Raw genomic sequence first — 22,555 nt, forward strand, 5'->3', positions numbered from 1 at the left:
TCAAACTAATACTCACTTGCAAGGTTCGAGCCTCTTCTCGCAGTCCCTTCCATCGAACAAGCACTGGGCGTTGTTGCACACCTCGTCGCAAACTCCGTTCATAAAGACATCCCAACAGTTGATGGGTGCGGTACAGTTTCTCCAAGGATTGATACCCAAGGAGCAATCATTGCCGTCGAAGTCGCACGCGTAGGTGTTACACTCTTCGTCGCACCTGTGATTGCCTTTCTTTTCGTGACACCTGTTCTCCGCACACTTTATCCTCGCGCGCTCGAGATCCTGTTCGTAGGCGTTCAAGATATTGGGTCCGTTGGGTCTCCTGTTGAAGACACCACCGCGGTAAGTGGCATCATAGAGCTCGCAGTTCTTGCCTTTCCACTTGGGTGGACAGTAGCAGGCGTAATCTCCTAACAGATTCTCGCACATGGCATCGGGCTGCTTGCACGGGTTGCTGAGACACTCGTCCTTGGCGTCGATCTCGCAGTGAGTTCCAGCGGTGCCGGGTGGACAGTAACACCTGTAGCCCACGCTGCTGTCGGTGACGCGGCAGGAGCCTCCGTTCAGACACGGCTCGGTGTCACAGTAAGATCCAGAGAACTCGCAGTTGTGTCCATAGTAGTCGCTGGGACAGACGCAGGTGTGTCCGGCCTTTTCAGCGGTACAGATACCTCCATTCTGGCAGGGCGAGCTGTCGCAGAAGTTGACCTCAACCTCGCAGTGCCTGCCCATGTAGCCGGGTTTGCAGTTGCAGTGGTAGTTGTTCACCAACTGCACGCAGTCCTGGGTACCGGGAGCAGCGCAAGGGTTGGACAGACATTCGTTGATATCACCTTCGCAACGAGGACCAACGAATCCTGGCGGACACTTGCACTCGAAGCCTCCGACTTTGTCGACGCAAGTGCCGTTGTTATGGCAGGCATCGATGACACAATCGTCGACATTGATTTCGCAGATGAATCCAAGAGTTCCAGATGGGCACGAGCAGCTAAAGTTACTAATGAGATCGTGACAGGTTCCGCCGTTCTGGCACGGGTTGAGACTGCAATCGTCGACGTTCAGTTCGCAGTTCTGTCCTTGGAATCCCTTGGTGCAGACGCACTGATATGAGCCCACGAGGTCTCTGCAGGTGGCTCCGTTCTGGCAAGGTGCGGAGTCACACTCGTTGATCTCGGTCTGACAGTAGCTTCCAGTGTAGCCTTCATCGCAGAGACAGCTGTGGCTGTTGCCGATGTCCTTACATGTGCCGTTGTTGCACAGCCTCCTTTCCGGTACACCCTTGCGCAGAGCCGCGTCCTTGCAGGAGACCATCTCGACGTCGCAAACTTTGCCGGTCCATCCGGGAGAGCACTTGCACTCGTACTTGTTTCGCTGCTGCAAACATGTCGCTTGATTCTCGCAGGGCGACTCGGCGCACCAGTCAACAAAATTCTCGCAACGCTCTCCGGTGAAACCGTAGGGACAGTGGCAGGTGTAGTGCTGCACGTGGTCATGGCAAGTCGCGCCATTCTGACATGGACTGCTGTCACACTCGTTGATGCGGTACTGGCAGTTGGAGCCCGTGTAGCCAGGCCTGCAGACGCAAGTGTAGTTGTTGATGCCGTCGATACAGGTGCCGCCGTTCATGCAGGAGGATTCCGTGCAGTCCTCGTCGTTGGTCTGGCAGTTAATGCCCGAGAAGCCGAGCTTGCACTGACATGTGTACGAGTTGACGTATTCCTTGCAGATGGCGCCGTTCTGACAGGGAGCAGAGAGGCACTCGTCGACATCAACCTCGCAGTGCTTGCCACTGAAACCGTCGACGCACAGGCAGGTGTAGTCGCCGATGCCGTCGAGACAGGTACCACCGTTCTGGCAGGGATCTACAATCGTCGAAATTCCACATAACTCACTCGCTCAACAGAAAATTTATCTTAAAATTTAGATCGTTGTACTTACACGAAGCGCAGTCGTCGGTGTTGATGATGCAGTCGCGACCCTCGTATCCCTTGGTGCAGACGCAGTGATAGGAGCCGTTGGTGTTGCGGCAAGTGGCGCCGTTTCTGCAAGGCGAGGTCATAATGCACTCGTCCACATCCTCGTCACAGAGTCGGCCGGTGTAGCCGACCGTACAGGTACAGGCGAAGTCCAGGAAGTTGGATGACGGCGAGCATTTCGCTCCGTGAAGGCACCTATATCAAACAACGATTCATTAATCACCAGTTCCAATCAACCATCCAATTGTGCGCAGAAAGCTGAAACTTACTTGTTGGGCGAGCAAGGATCGAGCTTGTTCTCGCAGTTCCTTCCGGTATGCGGCAGTTCGCAGACGCACTTGTAGTCGTTCACCAGATCGATACAAGATCCTCCGTTCTGACAAGGACTGTTGGCGCAGTCATCGATGTTGGTCTCGCAGTTGATACCCGCGTAGCCGGGCAGACACTGGCAGCTGTAACCGTCCAACCTGTCCTTGCAGATACCTCCGTGTTGGCAGGGGTTGGATCCGCACTCGTCGATGTCGACCTCGCAGCGTTTACCGCCGTAGCCAGGGAGACAGTGACAGATGAACTGATTGACGCCGTCCTCGCAAGTGCCGCCATTGACGCAGGGATTCGAAGCGCACTCGTCCACGTCGCTGAGACAACGGGCGTCGTAGTAGCCACGAGGACACTCGCAACGGAAGCCGTTGATCAGGTCGATGCAGCGGCCGCCGTTCGCGCAGGGATTCGACGCGCACTCGTTGATGTCCGTCTCGCAGTGCTGGCCGGTGAAGCCTGGCTCGCATTCGCACGAGTATCTGCAATGCAAATTAACGTTGTAATTAAAAATCCTAACAGCAAAAATACATAGGTTCGAAGTAAGCTTCAAGCCATCCTACCTGTTGATACCGTCGATGCATCTCGCGCCGTTCCTGCAAGGATTGCTGTAGCACTCGTTGACGTTGACCTCGCAGTTGTTCCCAGAGGTTCCAGGTCTGCAGATGCACTGGTAGCTGTTGACCTTGTCGACGCAGCTACCTCCGAAGAGGCAGGGGTTGCTCTCGCACTCGTCGACTTGGGTCTGGCAGAGATTACCGGTGAATCCAGGATAACAGCTGCAAGTGAACGAGTTCTCGCCGTCGATGCAGGTACCGCTGTGGCAAGGATTCGACTGGCAGTCGTTGATGTTGGTCTCGCAGGAGGCACCGGTGAATCCCGGCGGACACTCGCAGGTGTACTTGGCGATGCTGTCGTGACAGGTTCCGCCGTTCCGACAGGGCGACGAGGCGCAGTCGTCGATGTTGATCTGGCAGTGGACTCCGGCGAAACCGTCGGCGCACCTGCAGTTGAAGCCGTTGATCAGGTCCGTGCAGACGCCGTTGTTCAGACAGGGGTTGCCGGCGCACTCGTCGATGTTGATCTCGCACTGCGTGCCCGTGAATCCTGGAGAGAGAGAGAGAGAGAGAATAATCGGTGAATTAGTCTATTTCCTCCTCAAAAACGTATATCAAGATCGAACCAAGGTCAGACGTTTATGAAAAAAAAAAACACCAGGCGCTTTCACGCGCGTACATGCACGTCGTGTCCGTTTCTCACAGTTCGAAGAGCCCGCGGCGCAAAAAGCGTCCAGCCGCGTGCAACCTGTACATAATCGATCTTCTCTCGCCGATTTTTCGGCGCAAGAACAATCGACCTCGTCACGTATTGAGAGAGAGAGAGAGAGACAGAGAGAGAGAGAGAGAGAGAGAGAGAGAGAGAGAGAGAGAGAGAGAGAGAGAAGGAAGTGTACCGTTAAGCATCGGCGACGATTATCGCTAATTAGTCGAGTCCGATGTCACTAATTGCGCGCCGATCGATTACCTCGCAGGACGGGTAATTAGGAGCGAGCGCACAGATCGGATGCCGATTCTCCTCTCTCCCTCTATATATGTATATCGTTCTCGCGAGGATATTATCGACGTGTTCTTGTATGATCGACCTGAATAACTCGAGAAATTTGTCGATCCGAGAGCGGAAATGCTGCGGAAGACAAAGACTGGTTTTTCTCGCGATCGATCGCGGTGAGTGTACACCTACAAATTTCGATGACGGATGTATCGTTGTTTAGGCAATATTGAATTTAAGCGAAATCGCGTCCAATCGAGGCTAACAACGATCTCGCTTCTCAAAAATTTCGCAGCCTACTATCTCGGAGCGCTTCTCCTCCAGGTTTCCTGCAGCCGGACGCGAGTGATTTTCATTATTATACTAGCCCGACTGAGGCTCGTATTATTGCGAGAAGACTGTACGCGGGCCCCTTCGTGCAATATAAAGCGGCTCGCGCGCAATTACCTTTGGAGCGTGTGTGTGCGTAGCTCTCCGAGACAATTCTTTTTTTGTGGGAGGGCTTGATGGACGCTTAGGGAACGAGACGGTACGTATCGAGCCAATGCGAGACAGACTTTTGTAAAAGTTTGAACCGAAAGATATTGAACCGTAACAGCGTGTCGCAGCACAGCCATAAACTCGCGCGCGCGCGAGGACTGAGAGACCCGGTCACAATTTTACGCGTTACCGATCGCGCAACTCGTCCTTTTTCTCCGTGTGCTCTCTTGTTTCGTCTGCACGCACACACCACGAACAATGCGGACACGCATAGTTGGCGTTTCTTTTTCTTGTCCCTCGTGTTTTGCATTTTCGAGGGGCAGCTCTCGATTCGGTCGTTACGAGCTTATTCCTTCTGCGGAGTGTAATCGAAGTTTATTAATTAATTGGTGAAAAGTTAACACTAAATTTATTTGTCGCTCGAAAATCTCTTCAGCCGAAGCAGGATCCTCCGAAAAAGCGCAAAGGGAGAGCGCCGCACACGAGCGAATGTGTTCGAGTTACCGGCAGCAAAAAGCGCCGAAGAAAAGAAGCGAGCACACGAGAGCGAGGAGAAGAAGAAGAAGAAGAGGAGGAGGAACGAGAGCAGCAGCAGCTCTCGCCGGTGTCGGATTGCATCAAAATTCGAGGCCCCGGACGTAAATCATGCCGCCGCGGCCTGTAACAATGCTCGCGGTAATTTACTTCTCCTCCGACGCTGCTGCTGCAGCTCACGAGAGCTGCTCCGAAAAAGGAGATCGAGGTCGGACTTCAACGTGTAAGTGTGTACGATAGTCGCAGTTTTTGTTCGCTGCTGGAAAATCTGACTTTGTTTATCATGCACCTACTCTTTTCCTGGACGATTATACCGACGCGTTAAGCTCGCACTTTCTCGTGTGAGTTATACTTGCGAAAAGACCAATGATTAGCGATGAAAGTGATTTCTCGGCTCGAAAATTCATACAACGAAACCAAGCACACGAGCAAAAAAGCTAACGACTCGCAATTAGCCGGGCCGAGGAACACCGCGCGAGAACGAAACTACGACTCTTGTACGTGCGTGCACTTACCTCGCGTAATGACGCAAGAGTGCGATTACCGACGCTATACGGCGCGGCCCGAAATTTCTGCGCTGATGGTATTGAATTTTTTCAATGTTTCGCCGCGTTCACTAATCGAATCGGCGAAAGCTCTTTTTGTACTCGACGGAAAATCAATTTCGCACATGGAACTGTACTCGTCGAATAGAGTCATAGGTTACAAGCTATAGCGGATGGCTTTTCGTTTTTGCTTAATTTATTCCCTGCCATTGTTGCTTCTTCTTTTCCTGTTATTCAATAACGAGCGCGATCAGGTCTTATCTATTAATTCGAACTCACACTGCGCTTGCGCGCTCGAGCCGCGCGAATATTCGAAAAATTCTCTCAGCGCAATGCATCATGCGCGACGCTTTTAGAGGACGACGACGTCCCGCCGCCTCGGATTACTTGTTATGCAGGCCGTGTTCTCTCGCCGCGGTGTGCGCTGCACGAGTGAGAGAAAAAGAGAGACACAGAAGTCGACCGAGCTCTGTGTCGTCGCGCGCGGGGCGGGTTAACGAACTGGGTTTGATTAATCGCGCGTATAGTCCTCGCTTCATCGTGTTTTTCTCTTCGGGAAAATTAAACTATATATATTCCTTTTCTTGTCTGAGCAGAGTCGACGCGATCTCACGTATAACAAATCGCTCTCGCGGAATGATATTCCAACCGCAATCCCAGAAATCAATCGATCGGCCCCAGCAGCTCCGACAAATCGCCTAATATAAAAGCGGCGGTCGTGTTCAGCCCTTTGTTCTTCCGCGCAAGAAACCGCATGTAACTATATACGATTCCGCGATCTCTCTCGGCTCTATCTCGTGTAAATCCTTGATTGGAGGCTTCTGCCGTTAGAGGCGCGAAGTTATCCGTATCTTATTTGTTACTTGTCATAGAGGAGAGATTTTTCTGCACACGCGGCGAGAGTTTCGCGAAAGCGCGTAATTAGTGATGGATCGCAGCGCCACCTTCGCGCGGAAAATTCAGCCGATCGTCGTTCTGCCCTGCCGCAACGGTAAAACGTAATTAAGGGGCAGCTCTCGCTTCGAGTGCCATTAATGTCGCGCTTCTTCTTCATCATCATCCGCCTCTCCTCCCGCTCCTTCTCTCCTTCCTCGACGTGTCCCTCGCTCTTTCTCGTATTAAAATTGCATTAAACTCAATCGGGCTAACTGTACACACCTGCTAAGTGAAAATCGTCCTTTGATCGAGCTCCCGTGACTAAACGACCCTTATTTTTTATCATTTTCTCATCTCCGATAATTTTCCACGAATCTCCTGCGCCGCGACGTCTTCATCCAGAGAATGAAGTCTTTCGCGCATTTTTCAAAGCTGCGCGAGTACAGCGCATTTTACCCTATAACTGTACACTCGGCGGAGGTTTTTCTTTCTCTCTCTCCCGCGCGTACGTATTACACAGAGCAGAGGTGGGGTATATACAGTGGTAGCTCGTTCGGCCGGAAAAATCAGGAAATACAAGACCGCGCTCGTAAAACTCTGCGGAGAAGAATGCTCGTGTATTCCGCGAAGGCGAATATCTTTGTTGCGGCCGGAGAAGAATATATCCAAGGGAGTCAAGGCTCTCGTATGGTATGTGTTTTTTTCGAGCAATTAAAATCTGAATTTAAATGTCCACCGAGCTAACTCGATTACGCTTCGATGCGAAGAAGGGGAGAAAAAAAGAGGAACATTAACGATATGAAGCTGTACGCAGAGAGTCGATAGAGAACAATTTATACGAGACACACCTCGTGATCGATCGGGCGATTTTCATCGAGCACACGCGGCCCAATTAATCGGACTAATCGAAGGCCGCAAAATAAAGAAGCCGCGACGAGCTTTTTCCGTTTCGACCGGTCTTTCTGCATTTATCAAGAGCAGCTGCGGCGGTATCTTCTCTCTCCCTTTTTTTTCAAACAGTCGCGTCTCGAGATATTCGACTAATTATATCGACGCTTTGCGAGGGCGATTGTGCGCGCGCGGGAATTTAAATCGCTCCCGATACGGAAGCTCGACTCTCCTCGTGTTGTCCTTCTTCTTTTACATACACCCAAGACGACCTCCTTCTCAAATCTCAATTACATATGAAAAATCGCCCCACACGTATGTACTCCGTCCAAACTTTCTCCCATCCATATCTCGAGGAGATAGCCCAGAAAAGTTCTATCTATCCCGCGCGATCCAGCTCTCTGCAAAATATAAATCGGCAAAGTATGTCGGCCTCTCGCTTGACCTATGGGTGTGTCCTATGAGATACAGCGCCACACGTTGCAGCGCCGCGAGTTCGGTTCGCGTTTGAATTTACGCAAGACTGCGATCGATCATGTAGCCTTACACACAGCTGGCGCTTTGAGATATCTCTCGTGTATTATAATACGCGTTCGGAGTTTCATTAAAGTAAGGCGCGCAGGGAAGATTGATTAATGCGCTGGTGGTGGTGGTGTATAGCGTGCGAGAGCTACTGCGCGACGACAAAATGAAAATCACAACACGCTTAATATCCGGTATAATCGCTTGGCGTTCTTCATTTTTCGAATCGGCGTAAGCTCTCTCTCTCGTCCGTTTGATTTACAACTGCGACTCGTTTGTGAGATTAGAGCGCAGGGTTGAAGCTTATTTTTTTCAACTTTATTCTTTAGGATAAATTTTAGAAGCTACACCTCGAACCACAAGACACGCCTTGCGCAACCGCGGCGAGTAAGACGGACGGTAGAAAAGCCGCAGAAACGATTCTCTTCTCGCGTCGCTCTTTCCATAAATCCGCGCGACTTTAGCGCTCTTCCGAGTAGGATTTTTCTGATTTATCACCGGTAGCCAGAGAGAGAAACTTTACGATTGTTTTTGCGCGTAGTCGTTGTTCCTTATTTTTTTACGAAGAAACTCGAGCCTCGAGAAAGCACCGGCGAGTTTTCGCGGACGCCTTTCTCAATTACGTCCGATAGCGTTATTTCCACATAGGCGGCTCGCTGCGATGCAATGTAAAACCGGTCGGTGCGTACGAAGCTTCTCTTATTTTACATATCTCATGCGTGCGTGTATATCGGACACGCGATCGCGACGGGCGATCCTAGGCGATGAGATGGAAATTAAAATTATAATTCTAGGCTGCGCGTCTCGTTCTTGTTTGACTAAGCCCCTCTCGCCGCCGTCGTGGGAGCGAAAAGAGGACGATTAATAATTATCGATGTCGCCCGCGTGTGTACTCGATTTTTTTTATTCATCGGTGATGTATCGACGTCGACAGAGGAATTACGTCGTATGGGTTATATGGGTAACTGAAAAGGGAGTATTTCACGCTCGCGACATTGCACAATTTCTCGAAAGACTTTGGAGAGCGACACGCTATAGTGTACATGGAAAGAGATTTACGGCAGCATCGCACGTATATAATTGTTCGGGGCGTGGCTCGCTGCACGAATATATGCGTGGATTCGTACAATCTCCCACGAGTGTAGACGCGACAGTGGTCTACGGAAGCGTGATAAGGGTGGCCTGTGTTGGACGATGAGCTATATGTGTATACGTTCGTGAACAATCGGTTTTGAAATAATGGAATTATTAATTACCCGAGTATCCTATCATTGCGAAAGCTCGCAGACTATTATACTCCGCGAGGCAGCCCGTGTGTTATTCTATCCGCGAACGAAATATAATGGCTAATAAAGCGAATGTTTATCGTATACGTAGAATAACGAAAACAATCGGCGAGTCGCCGAATAAAATCTCGAGCCCGCGAGGTGGTACAAACAAACTCTTTTCGGCGGGATATCTGATTTTCCTAATCTCCTCCGAGACGGCCGGCTAATACCTAAACTCTGCAGCGCTGCTCTCGCACGATCTCTCGAATCGTAGCGGACACATCTCGCCGGCCGACTCGAGAGAGAAACTTTCCCGCGCTGCAGAGCTCGTGTAAATCGCGAGCGAAACTCGCCGATATCTTACATCGATTAGGCGGAGGTTCTTTCTTCCTTTTTTTTCTCGCGCACGCGGTACAATCCCCTTGTCCTCGCTGCGCTGAGTGGCTGATTGATTGCTTATTGAATGCGTCGGCGGTGCCTTCTGTACGTATAGGTGTGGGCTATTTTCGAAATTCTAATAAGCGGCTATGCAGCTCCGCTTAAACGCATTCCGCTGTGGCTAATACGCCGGTTACGCAACGGAATTCCAGTCGTCGAAAACCGCGAAGTAATCGGTTTATCGAAAAACAATGAATAAACTATACGTTCCGCTGAGCCGTCAACTGGGTCGCGGTACAGTCGCTCTTCTCTCGCGGCGGAGCAAATGTCGCTCGGGCAAAAATCCCGCCTAGATGGAAAAGCCGGATAGCAGTGTAGTAGTGGTCTTATAGTCGATGCATTCGGCCTGGCTTATCGGCGGAGAAGTGGAGCAACGCGGATGCAAATGCGCACGAAAGGCAGTACACGTATACATGAGAAAACGGATCTCTCTATAGACGAACGTGGGTGTGGTCTATACCGCGCACGGGCCGCGTGGAAGCTGGTGGGTTTATATATAGTGTGCGCTGTACACGGAAATCTTTTTTTTGCGTCGGCTGAAATTTCGCCGAGAGAGCGAGAACGCGTGGGATTTTAGTTAGACCTGTTACTTCTGAACTCGCGCTCGGCTTGGCTAATTAAACGCGTGTGTTACATACATTGAGAGCGTTTAGTGTAGGCGAGAGATGAGGGTAGGTTATTTTTGCGATGAAGGGTAATTAATCAATAATATTGCATTATATATTTGGAAATTTCGAAAGAGTGTAGAGTATCCCTGGTAGAAATTAACCTAAAAACAGGCAAGTTCTTGTGTTAAAATCCTAAGAACTTGCCAGTTCCTAGATTAATTTCTACCAGGGATCGCAAAAACGCGATTTGTCAATCGAAGGCAGATCAAATCTCGCATACATCGGTATATATATAGTTCAGAAATCGAGTTACTCCAATTAAGGCGGAATCCGCGCTTTAATTAGCGAACCAAGATAGAAAGTTGAAGAGAGAGAGAGAGAGAGAGAGAGAGAGAAGCTTATCTCCGATCGCCACCCATAAGATTCGAATCGACGCTTGTGACAGTCTACATAGCGCAAAGTATTTTCCGAAGGTACTTTTAAAAGCAAGAAAGAAACATAAAAACTCACGCACTTGGAGAAGCGGTAAAAAACAACGGGCCAATCGACTGCCCTTCGCCAAGAGAGACGACGACGACGATGTTATCATCGGCAGAAATCAAACGCGAGTCATTTCGTCGTGTAAGCGCGCGCGTTGCTATAAGTATAAGTATATAATATACCGTTACGTCGCGCAGGTATGCGCTTCTCTCCCGATACAATTGAGAGAATCTTCATAAACTTGCGCTTCCTATACACACGACAAACTATATATACTTTTTACACCCAACGATCCGATGAAAGCCTCACGCGGAGAGTAATCTAAACAATTTACGATTAATCAACGCGCGTTACACGTCAGCTGGCGGTTAATTAACAACCCTCCGCACAATGGCAACGACCCACGTGTGTGCGCCGATGAATCTTGCGAGAACAAAAGCTGCGTATACGCGCTGAAACAGGCCGTCGTCGCGCACAGCTTTATTAACCCCGGCTCAATAAAGTCGCAATATCGATTAGACTCAGTGAGTGACGTGCGCCGACGTTAACGCGTCATCGATAAATATCGCCGTGGCTGCGGCGGCGGCATGTGTCGGAAAAATCGTAATCCGGATTTTTTACGAGTTGTAAATCCCGCCGCAGCACAATGGGGAGGCGAGAGCCGTTATATTTGCGCTTACTCCACTGCACGTGTGTGTGCATAGACGAGAGAAGAGGATGTGTACTGCAGGAAGAGTTGACCTCCGCTGAGGTGGGGTCGAGAGAGTTTTCTCGAGTGTCGGTTAGTTTTTATTCGCCGAAACGCAAACGAGAAATCCCGCGGAGGCTCTCATCGGCACATCTTCATTGTCACGTCGCGGTGATGGTGTATTTTGACAGAATGGGAATGACGGCTTTATCGTGGCGGGAAAAAAATATCATCATCGTCCCGCGCACTTTCCCGCGAGTTTCTGGCTTCTCCCGTTGGCTCGTTAAAATTGTAGCTGTGGTTTGGCGCGGTTATACACGTTGCCGACTACAGTTATAGCCGCACAGTGCTGCAGGATTACGTGCGTACTTTTGTGGCGTTAAAAATATTGCAAATTACAGTCCGACCTTGGATTAGCGCGGGAGAACCTCCCCTCCGAGAACCGCATCAGGCTCTCATTCTGACTTACCTGTAACAAAGAAAGAAAAATGCCAAATCAATAAACAATACTATATGATAACGAAAGTCAGTGTAGTATATCCCCAAACAAAGGAAATGGGGGAAAAAATAGCCGAACAGACAGAACAATTCCCGAGTATAAAACAAACGTCGCAGTACCGCCCTAGAAAGCCAACGTACGTAGCACATAGCTTGGTGAACGTGCTCTCTCGCGGTATAGACTCGATAATCGGCGATTAGGCGATCGGGCGGCGGCGAAAGGAGCGCGAGCGGGTTGCGGAACACACAGCAAAGCCGCTGCGCTAGTTTGCATGTAATTTGCGCGCCGTGTCTTAAGCTAGCCGCTGCTGCTGCAATTTCGTCAAAGGCGAATAACTCTTCGGTAATCCGCCGGCGCATATTTTCCTCGCTATCCTCGAGAGAATTTGGCGAATTCAGGGAGAAACTATCCTTCTCCCCAGGACCATCGTTCACACAACAACAACTGCAGCAGCGAGATGCTCCAAGAGAAAGCGAAAACTCGGCCGCCGCTGTGACACGAGTTTCGTCGCGCGAGTATACGCGCGTCTTATCGCTCGGGGCTATCGGTGTAGTGGTCAAGACACATGCGCGGATATTTACTGCCGCGAGAGGAAAGGAAGAATATAGGAAAAGAGACAGGCGTGTACATTGTGTCGTGCAGCGCGTTAGAAAGTTCGAAAAAAGCAGAGGAGGCGAAGGAGGTTGTTTACGGCGACGCGATGCAGATAAAGCGGGGAATCCCGTTCGCTTGGGCTGTTGTCTGCGGAGAGAGGGCGCAGTTGTAGTGCACGCAACTCGATCTCTCTCTCGCTCGCACAGTACACACATTCAATAAACTGCAATTACTCTTCGAGGGGCCTATAACGGAGCCTAACCCTCGGCCTCTCGATAAGAAGATTACACCTACTCGCGCGGCTCTCGGACGCCGACGACACATTAAGCATATACACGCAGGCGTCACTAGCAAAAATCGAGCTAATCGAAACGAAATTACGGTTATAACCATAATAATCCATCCCAAGTGAGAGAGCAATAGGCGTAACGGCTTCTCCGCGCTTTTTCAGTGCGAAAGATAGATTTTGAAGACAGTTAACTTAATTACCACGTCGCAAGGCGGCCTCCTGATGCTGTCGTGCGGCCTGAACTCGCCGCTATCAGATCGATGAGGAGGAGAAAGAGAGGGAGGGACAGAGAGCAAAAAGGTATATAAGACAGATGCCGCGGCATCGAATTAAATTGAAAGCTTTCTGGAGTAGGTTTTTTTTTCAGCGTAAGGGAGACGCTGATTATCATGCACGTGACGAGAATGATTTTTCATCGCTAATACACAGAGAAGCTGAGAGAAAATTTTACGATACATGTATAACGGGCACTGCAGCGACCTTCGACTTCTCCGCGCGTCTACACGTATAACACTCGCGCGGACGCGACGTGTCGGTCTGGATCTAGTGGTCGCTGGTACCGTTATCTTTGATACGCGCTCGAGAGAGAGAGAGAGAGAGAGAGAGAGAGAGAGGCTTCATATGAGTACACGACTACAAGTGTGTGTGTGTCTAGAGCGATGAGGCGGAGTAGGTATGCGGTGTGTCTATATGAGCGTCGGAGGAATGACTCTGAATAAAGATTCTTTTTTCTTTTTGAAGCAACGCGTAAACAACCTGCATTACCCCGAGAAATTCAGATTCAAATCAATAGCCCCACAATAGAGCAGCTTCTGAATCGAGTCGTCACAACAATGCGGAGATATATACGCGAGAAAGCTTTTGAGTGGTAATCATCGTGTGCGAGATATAAATTGCGAGAAGAGAAGAGCCCTTTGGGATTTTTTTTTTTCAAGAACCCGTACAGGTGTGTGTGTGTGTCGTGGTCGCGAGAAGGTCCCATTCATACGTCAGGCGATCGTCGAACGTATACAGGGCCTCTTCCGCTCGGCGAAGACACGCAACTGCGCGAGAACTATGGGAAATGCTTCAGCCTTCTTCCCGAAGTCGAATATTTCGTGAAGAGAAGGAGAGACGCTGATTATACCGAAGTAAAGTCTAATATACTATACATTTCCACAAAGGAGCAAAGGAAGCAGAAAAAAAGCTTGTTTGCACGTCGTACACACACGTGAGAGCTCGTTCGATTTATAGTCCCCTATCCCTCGGACAAATTGTCGGGGACCTCGAGAAAGTATACACGAGTCGAGGAAAAAAAAGATCCGAGAAAAGTCATAACCCAGTGTGGGCGTGTTACGAGTCGTTAAATCCTCGAATCGAGCCGCTCGTTAAAGACCTGAGAGTAAGAGAGAGAAGGAGAGTTTATAAATTTGTCAGTTATACACGCCGTAGCTGTTACCGGAAACCCTTTGGTCCTGCTTATTCGTAAAATCGAAATTTATCGCTGTGGGAGGAGGCTGTACCCGGGAATCGAAAAATCTTTACGATTAAGCAAGAAGCGTCTTCTAGTTTCTCGAAACAATTCTCCGGATTCATACCCCGTTACTCATTACCGAACATACCCTCCGAAAGTAAAAAAAAAACGATCACAGCTCGGCGCGAGTAAAAAGCCGATTACACGCCGTCAGCTCCGCATTATTTTTCGTAATGACGAAGACTCGTGTGTACGCGGCGAGTGAATATTACACGGGCGAATGTATCCTACACGTCCGTATTAACGAGCTCCTCGAACTGACTCGCGCGACGACCGATATTCGCTGCGCTGCTGCCGCTGCCATTAAGCTAACTGACGCGTCGGGATAATGCGTCTTCCGTCTTCTTCTTTTCGGGGGATAATTACACGCTGCCGCGCGAGCCCGCAGGTTTCGACCCGATGTCCGCGCTCTGTGTCTCTCGACTTTCGGCCGTTTTATTGACGGACCTTTGATTTTTGGCGCGCGAGCGGTGCGTCACTCGCGTTTCGAGAAAATTAACCGGAGAGAGAGGAAGGTGAGTAGCTCATTATTTCGCAATTAAGGATGTGTGCAAAAAGGAGAACAATGAGAGGAGGCGTCGCGCGAGGAATCTTCCGCGTGGTTAATTAGACCAAACGACGTTATAATTACGCTTATATATAGGAGAGATACGAAAAAAGCGTGATACATTTTGATGAATCCAGGAGTGCAAAAATAACACAAGAAAACCGATTCCTCTTCGAAATCTTTACGACAGGCTGAAACGTCCGTGCGTTTCTTTTTTCGCGCTTCTGGCCCTCCATTAACTTATCGAACGCGCCACTCTCGTCAAAGGCTATACACTCTCTTAACCGCGCGGCGTTTCCTTAATATGCATACATACCCTCGTCGGCTCGAAAACGTGTTTCTCGCGCAGAGCGATGGAAAATAGAAGGCGAGAAGTGCGCGGGTAAGTTGACGCGTAGCTCGGATTCTTTCGAGTAGTTTTGACTGCGCTCTCGCGGATATATTATTCAGGATATCGTGTGAATAGAACCAGTTTTCGCGGATCGAAACGGTCTCTCTCTCTCTCTCTCTCTCTCTCCGCGCGGCAATTTTTTACCGGCTTGAATTATTCATCCGGCTCTCTATGATAAAATAAAAAGCTGTATGCTCGACACGATGAGCGCAGAAAAAAAGCTTTTAGACGAGAGCGAGATAACGATGCGAGCTGCTAATGGTTCTGCGCGTATTACGAGGCGAAACTACAAAAGCGGAGGCGAGATCATCGTAAAAATGGCTGAAAAATCTCTCGTCCTGTGTGTAAAAAGCGCCGGTTCACCGATCACAATTAAATAATTGGCTCTCATTAAGCGTCGGCGCGTTTGACCTCGGTGAGATAACGCAGGAGAGAGGTAAGCTTTTGCACGCGAATCGCGTATCTCGTAGCGTCAATTAGTCAGACCGGCATCTCGTGCCATAAATCCCCGGTCTGACGACCCGGAGCATCGAGGGATGCGACGTGCGTATGTATACCGGAGTTGTATTGTCCTCGTCATTGTTTCAACTTATTTTTCGATTGCGAAAAAATTTAAATACTTCGCTTGTCCAGAGCAGTTCTAATCGACGCTGCGACATCTCGGCGTAATTAATCACGCGCGAGTTTCTCTCTCTCTCTGTCCACAGCTGTAATAGCTGCGGCTGCTACTTTCTTGGATCTATCCCCGCACATCGCGATAAAGAGCCGTCCGTCGGTTAGCTTTATTTCGTGCACAGTCGCCGACGCCCCGAGACTGCTGCATATCTGCGACGCTAACTTAACGGTCCTCGCCAAAGCGCTCGCGAATCCCGCGTGTGCAGTATGTACTTATATATACTGCACTGACTTTCTAATAGAATGTTGGCCTGACTCTCTCTCTCCCTCTGTAGATACGTGTGTGTTATAGTTGGAGCTATGAGGCTGATGCAGAAGTACCGTATAATGCCGTTGCCGCGAGTGATATAACTCCGCGGCTGCTTTGCATTTTTGATTCAGTCCCGCAGTGGTCTATGTGTATTTAGAGAGCTCATTTATTCCGGAGTCGCTGGCGTTTGCTCGATACCGTTGCTTATAACCGCATCGATAAGGAACAATCGTTGGAACGCACAGCGGGTAGGATTTCACGCCTTTTACACACGTCTCTCCGTGCAGTGATACACACATTCCATAAATCCGAATCGAGGCCGCGTCGTCGAAGAAAACTCGGGAAATGCACGTACGCAATTAGTCCGCAAGCGCAGGCCGACTTTTTGCGTGCAGACGTGTGTCGTTTGCCCTTTGTTGGCACGCGCGCGCGCGCGTGTGTGTATACTATATACGTATACACCCGCCGCCGGAGCTTTTTGTCGAGTGAGCGACTCGTTTGTACCTGGAAAGCGAGTGGATCGTGCGAATCAACGTCGTCTCGAGAAGGTAAAGCGGTGACACGTGTATTTTTTTTATTTCGACACTCTATGTATATCTTGTACACGCCAGGATGGAAAAAGTCGGAGACGTTGCAATTTGCTAAACAGTAGCTACTTCTGCGCTAAAAATAAAGCATAAGGCAGTGTTTCGAAAGCTTCTTTACGACTACCGGCAATTTGCAATGTGTCGAACATTGTCATACTGCCGATAGTTGTGGCTGGTTCGGCGGTGAATAAATAACGATTCGATTCGGAGATGGCCGATTGCTTTGTTAGTTATCGATCTTTGGCGTAGTTTGACGATCGGAGGATGTAGCTTTAAAAGTGCTCCACACTTATGCTAGAAGTTCGAATTTTTAGCAGCGCCCCCACGTTACGTCTGAATAACCATTAATAATTTAAACAAACTTAAAGGTTGAAAAGTGTGTATTAGTGAGTTTCAGCAAGTGTAGTGTGTATCAAGGAATATTACAAAATTAAGTTTATTAGGTAAAAGTTTAAATTCACATTTTATTCCGTCGGACAAATTTTAAGAAGCAGTGGCCATTTTGCTAACTACAATTTGACGTTTTCCGACGAAATAAGCCGTTATTATTTAATTTTAATTGCTTAATTTATTTTCAAACATTCCTTAATACTTATTGCACGTGCTGAAACTCGATTTATGATGATAAAGTTATTCAATTAATTATAATAAACAAAAAACGTTTTCTTCCCTAGGTGACGGGTCACTCAAGGTGTGGAGCACTCTTAAAGGGATTTATCGCACGGTTGCTCTTATACACGTCATCTCTCCCGATGATTTAGTGCAGCAATTATAAAGCAGCTTTCGTTTCTAAACTATAAATGAAAATAACGAGCCTTATTATATCCTTTATCTTCGAGAAAGAGCAAAACGAGAGCAGCGAAAAATTTCGACGAGCGTCAGGGATGAAAAAATAATTGCATCCGTAAATGCGCGTCTAGGCTTCAGGCGAGAAAGAATTTGAAACTCGATTTCTCGTCGTCCTCGGACACACGAGTAAATTCCTGAAATCTCAGATTCGGTGGCAGCGCATTAACACAAGAGGCTCGAGCAAATATTACACTCACTCGACAGACGAAGCGGCTACCACTCTCGAAAAAATATAATCTCGCGCGAGAATCACACTCGAAACGCGAAAAAATATTCGCAGACGCTATATGCGGGCGGCATTAGCATAACAATGCGACAGACACGCGCGACACGCCCGAAGCGTTGAAAATCGCCCTCGTCACACGAGGACGATGATTACACGCTTATTTCCTCGCTCATCAGCATAAAGCATATTAAAACGCACTTCGCGTCGAATATTATACGCCCTCAAAACCTTAGCAGTGCCCTTTATGATATATAATGCAAAGGACAAAGCCAGAGAGCCGAATACCCGCAGCCAATATCTCTCTTCGATCCTTCGGTTTTGCAGCGCGAGAGTCCTTGAGGCGAATAATTTTAACGAGCGAGCGTGTTTCCGCGCGATCCTCCGAATTTTAATTGGTCACGAAATGCCCGGCGCGAGAAAATTCGGAGCGCGCGCGCACGCGTTTACAAGAATTTCGAATTAAGATATCTCTGCGTATGGACTCGATACAAATTTTTGAACACAGGTATATATACATTTATAATTGTTCGTCGCGTCGAAGAGGGAGAGAGAGAGAGAGAGAGAGAGAGAGAGAGAGAGAGAGAGAGAGAGAGAGGCATTCCTCGAAACCTGAATTTATCTGCCCCAAGGTAAAGGAGACGACGACGAGGCGACGAAAAAAGCCGCGGACCGAAATAGGAAATCACGATGATTCGGCTATCATGAACTCGAGAGAGAGAGAGAGAGAGAGAGAGAGAGAGAGAGCGCGAGTGGCTGGAAATGCATATACAGCGGATAAATAATCCTCGGCCCGGCCAGGAGAGCTGGAGTCGACGCGGCGAAGAAGGAGCGGAGGAGACGGACGAGATAAAAGGAATAAAGCAGTCGACCTCTGCGCCTTCTCCTCTCTCTTCTTCTTCCTCCTCTCTGTGCTGCTTCGTGCGGCGTACATTTCTAAAACGTTATATACGCGGTTCGAACGCGAAATTTCCTCTGACCTCGCAAAATTGCTCGAAAGGAGAGAGAGAGAGAGAAAAAAAAAAGTACGGAGAAACGTCTTGGGCGTTGCATATCCCGCTTCGGTAGCCTCGGGACATCACGAGCTCTCTCTCTCTCTCTCTCTCTCTCTCTCTCTCTCTCTCTCTCTCTCTCTCTCTCCCACATCGTCTTTTTGCTCGATCCTCGACTCTGACTCTCGAGTTTCTTCGGCGCGCGGTGCGTGAGCCGCGCACGCGACGCGTTTAATTAACGATGAAATTCGAACGCGCGGCTAAATTTCAATAATTGTTGCTTATTTCGCCCGAGGATTTATGGACGCAGCGTACGTATCCTCTTGCGAACGAGGAGAGGGGGGGGGGGGGGAGGGAAAAAAAGAAGAGCTGTGCTCCGAGAGAAATGCAGCGATAATTGAAAAGCCGCCGACGCTTTAAATCATCCTCTCTCGTGTGTGCATATCACGTGCGATGCTATCACACACGACTTCAAGAGCGCATATCCACTACTTCGATGTGTGTGTGTGTGTGAAGTAGCATTGTATAGAGCTAACTTCAGAGAGGTATCAAGAGCATATCTGCGAGAGCAGGACAATAACCGCTGGAGCTTCTCTTATAATGCGATTACGACGTTTGCAGAGGCCACCGGAGTTGAAACGCGATCTCGAAAGTCGCCGCCGCCGCTGCTGTGGTGTGTGTACGTCGCTCTTTCCCGCGGGTGTGAGTTATATGCAGCTCTGCGGGTGTAAAAATCTCCCGCGGGAATATGGGGTGGAGAGAGAGATGACCGCAGAGAGAGAGAGAGAGAGAGAGAGAGAGAGAGAGAGAGAGAGAGAGCCGAGTGTGATTCTGCGGCCGCGAGGGTGAGATGAGTCTACGGTCTGGATGTGAGAGCGTTAGCATATGTGAGATTGTAGAGATTAGAATTTTCTCGATAGGATAACGTCGTCGTCGTTTCATTAATTTAATATAGATGGGTACGTAATCGATCGCTCGAGTTGACACTCTATCGTGTACAGTTAAGGCTGCTCCTCTATGCATTTCCGCTCAATTACGCAAGCGTCGCCTGTGATCTCATAAATAATGCAGCGAAAATCCCAAAGGATACAAGAAGGGCATCTACCCACGCAAGACAAAAGACCTCGTACACGTTAATGACCCTCTTCTTCTCTCTAGGCGTGAACGCGCGAGCAGTCGATCAGCTGAGAATGGTAAAGCCGCGATTGATTTGCTCCTGGATACTATACCGGCGTCATTCCAACGACGCTCGTCTTTTCTATTACGCGACACGAGATGGCTTTTTAATTGCGGCTATAGGGACGATTCCCGCGATGTATGGTATATACCCGCTCGTCATGAAACTTTCATCGGACAACGACAACGGAGAGTTATTGTTCCTCTCGCGCGCGCACGCGGATCGAGGTGAAAGTCACGTTTTTTGCGGCTGTTTACACGGCTCCGTGGAATAATTGATTGTCGCGTGAGGCTCGATATCGTAAATCCTCGCGCTTCGGACTGGTTTTCGCGACGCGGGGAAAATGATTCGTTGTATTTCGTGTGTTATTGAGTCTTGAAGTCGTTTTGTATAACAAAATCTCTTTCGAGAGAGAGAGAGAGAGAGAGAGATGGCCAACACGGGGATCATATAATATCATTATTAATTAATTTTTATAGAGAAGAAGCTTGACAAAAACGATGTAACATCTCGTGTATACCGACACGTCGCCGCAAGTTCAAGAATTTTCCCGGCAATTAGCGGCCGGTCGCTTTCGATCGCGGAATTCCCGAGGACCGAGTTCGTTTTTGCGCAATTACCCGCAATTACCCAGCGCGCTGGATTCAAATTAATTAATAAGAGTCGCTCTGCAGCGTGTATCGTATTCGCGCTCGAGTTTAGAGCAGAGCTTTTTGCGCATGTACGCCGAGAGCGATGTTGCGGAGAAAAAGGTTAATTGCCGTTTAATCCGAGAGGGACGTTGCCTAATTTATATCTACATCGACGTCCGTTGCGTGGACTCTTAAAAAAAAAATGAACACTGCTCTGCACTGATTTTCTTCACAATATAATGGTTGATTGCGAAATCAATGTGTATTGTACCAAACGCGAGCATTAATCAACGCACAGCGTGAATAATATATAATATACTTCGGCTAATTAAAATTAATGAAAAGTGCGATGTATCGAGAGCGATAAGAGCAAAAAGCCGCCAATTGTATTGTTCCCTCGCGTTTATCATAACGGCGGGCGCATCGATGATTCGGCGGGTGATGCCCATTAAAAAGCGCCGAGAAAACGCCGAGGGGAAGAGAGAGACTCGCTTTATCTTCATCGAGATTTATTCGACTGAGAATCGCGAAGAGGGTAGCGAGAGAGTCGGTATACGTATATCGAAAGTGACCATCGGAGGCGGAGCTATCGCGCCGATGCTTTTTCTTATACATCCGACGAATGTATAAATATTATATACAGTAATGTAACCCTATATCAATTTTTTAGACCTCCGCGTATATTATTATAACTGTACACTACGCTATCAAAGTAAATATTTGTATAATAATAACATCCTCGAGAGGCATCGCGGATGATCCAGCGGAAATGAATATTTATCAAGAGCCACACGTAGGATATCGCTCTCTCTTGAAAAAAAAAAAAAGTAATAATAATCCCCGTTGAAGATTACATCCACGGATACATCTGCATAGGGCCGTTAAAGTCGCGCGGTCTCGATTTTACGGCTGTCGTAAAAAGCCAGGCGGGGTGAAATTACGCAAGCTTGCGCTCGCGAGCGTTGCATCTTATTTTTTCCCCTTTGAATTTATGCGCGCGAATAAAAGTTCGCTGCGATGCAGAGAGGGGAATGTGGATTTCGAGGTTAGAGCATCAGAGGATTATTATTTTATAGCGATGTAAATATATATTTTCGTTTAATCGAGCTAAAAACAGATATCTTATTATATACTATAACGCGCACACACATGCGCGCGCATCGAAATCGAACGCGCGCTTCGCGTCATCGCCTACGCAGGCATTGAACTTCCACCCCATATCACCTTCAATGAGGATGTAACCTGAATATATCGGTCGACCGAGTCTCACGCGTTTATTATAATACAGTATATACGTTATACCGACGATGATAAATAATGTGCAGTGTGTGTGTGCGGCTTGATGATAAAAAGGAAAACTCACGGCGGGCATATAGCCGCGATAATTCGAGTTTCTTCACGGCGGTCCCTTATGGAAGCGAAGAAGCTTAATGGACCGGACATGCGACAGTTCGAGCTGATGCGGTGTGAATTATGCGAGCGCGATGATAAACACGAGGAGGATTAGAGATGTGCAACGGGAACTTGGCAGGGATTCTTTTCGGAGTAGATTCAGTATAATATCGGAAAGCTGCTTAGGTGATTTATTCGATTGTTTTTTCCTTTTGATCTTCTATTCGTTTTGGCCGGTTATACCTTTAAAGAGGTAATCGTAAAATTCTTCAACTCGTTTATGAATGAACGGCTACTAATGTATTCATAAGGCAATGTGACTCAGGCGTGTGTATTCCGAGAAACGTCGATTTCGCGACTTACAGCCATACCGAGAACCTTTGGAATTAGTTTTCTCCGCCTAGAGAGACATCTCGTATACCTGCTTCGCCATGTGCGCAAAAAAGATGCTCCGAAATTTCCGGTGATAATAATTAATAACTCGCTCTTTGGCGCCGACGTCGTCGCCGCAGTGGTGGCCACCAAAGGCGCCGCTTCGTTCCGAGAAGTTTGCTTCGTTCTTTCGCGCGTTTTGCAATAATTGCGAGAGTCGAAGGTTCGCGTAACGAAGGTGTTTGCTGTTGTGAGCGCGCAAACGAGACCGGAAGTCCGAAGCCGGCAATTTGGCGAAGGGATTGGAGATTTGGGTCACAGCGACGCGGTGTGTGACGAAAGGCGACTTCTTCTTTTTTTTTTTTTTTAATGAAGCAATTCTCTTATTTCAGGGGATTTTAACGATG

The 22,555-nt window shown here is 48.6% G+C and overlaps 1 protein-coding gene across 4 annotated transcripts in view; it reads right to left on the minus strand.

The window, feature by feature from the left end:
- The window catches only part of LOC100119338 (neurogenic locus Notch protein), a 175,376-nt gene that overhangs the window by 5,289 nt on the left and 147,532 nt on the right, over nt 1-22,555 (minus strand). For all 4 annotated transcript variants that reach the window (XM_031924496.2, XM_031924498.2, XM_031924497.2 and 1 more), the window contains 4 exons: nt 2,855-3,398; nt 2,243-2,773; nt 1,936-2,168; nt 17-1,859 (listed from right to left, as the gene is read on the minus strand). In XM_031924496.2, coding sequence (XP_031780356.1) covers nt 17-1,859; nt 1,936-2,168; nt 2,243-2,773; nt 2,855-3,398 — 3,151 coding nt within the window. The remainder of the gene's footprint in view (nt 1-16; nt 1,860-1,935; nt 2,169-2,242; nt 2,774-2,854; nt 3,399-22,555) is intronic.

This window comes from Nasonia vitripennis, chromosome 2, assembly GCF_009193385.2.
Source record: "Nasonia vitripennis strain AsymCx chromosome 2, Nvit_psr_1.1, whole genome shotgun sequence".
NCBI lineage: Eukaryota > Metazoa > Arthropoda > Insecta > Hymenoptera > Pteromalidae > Nasonia > Nasonia vitripennis.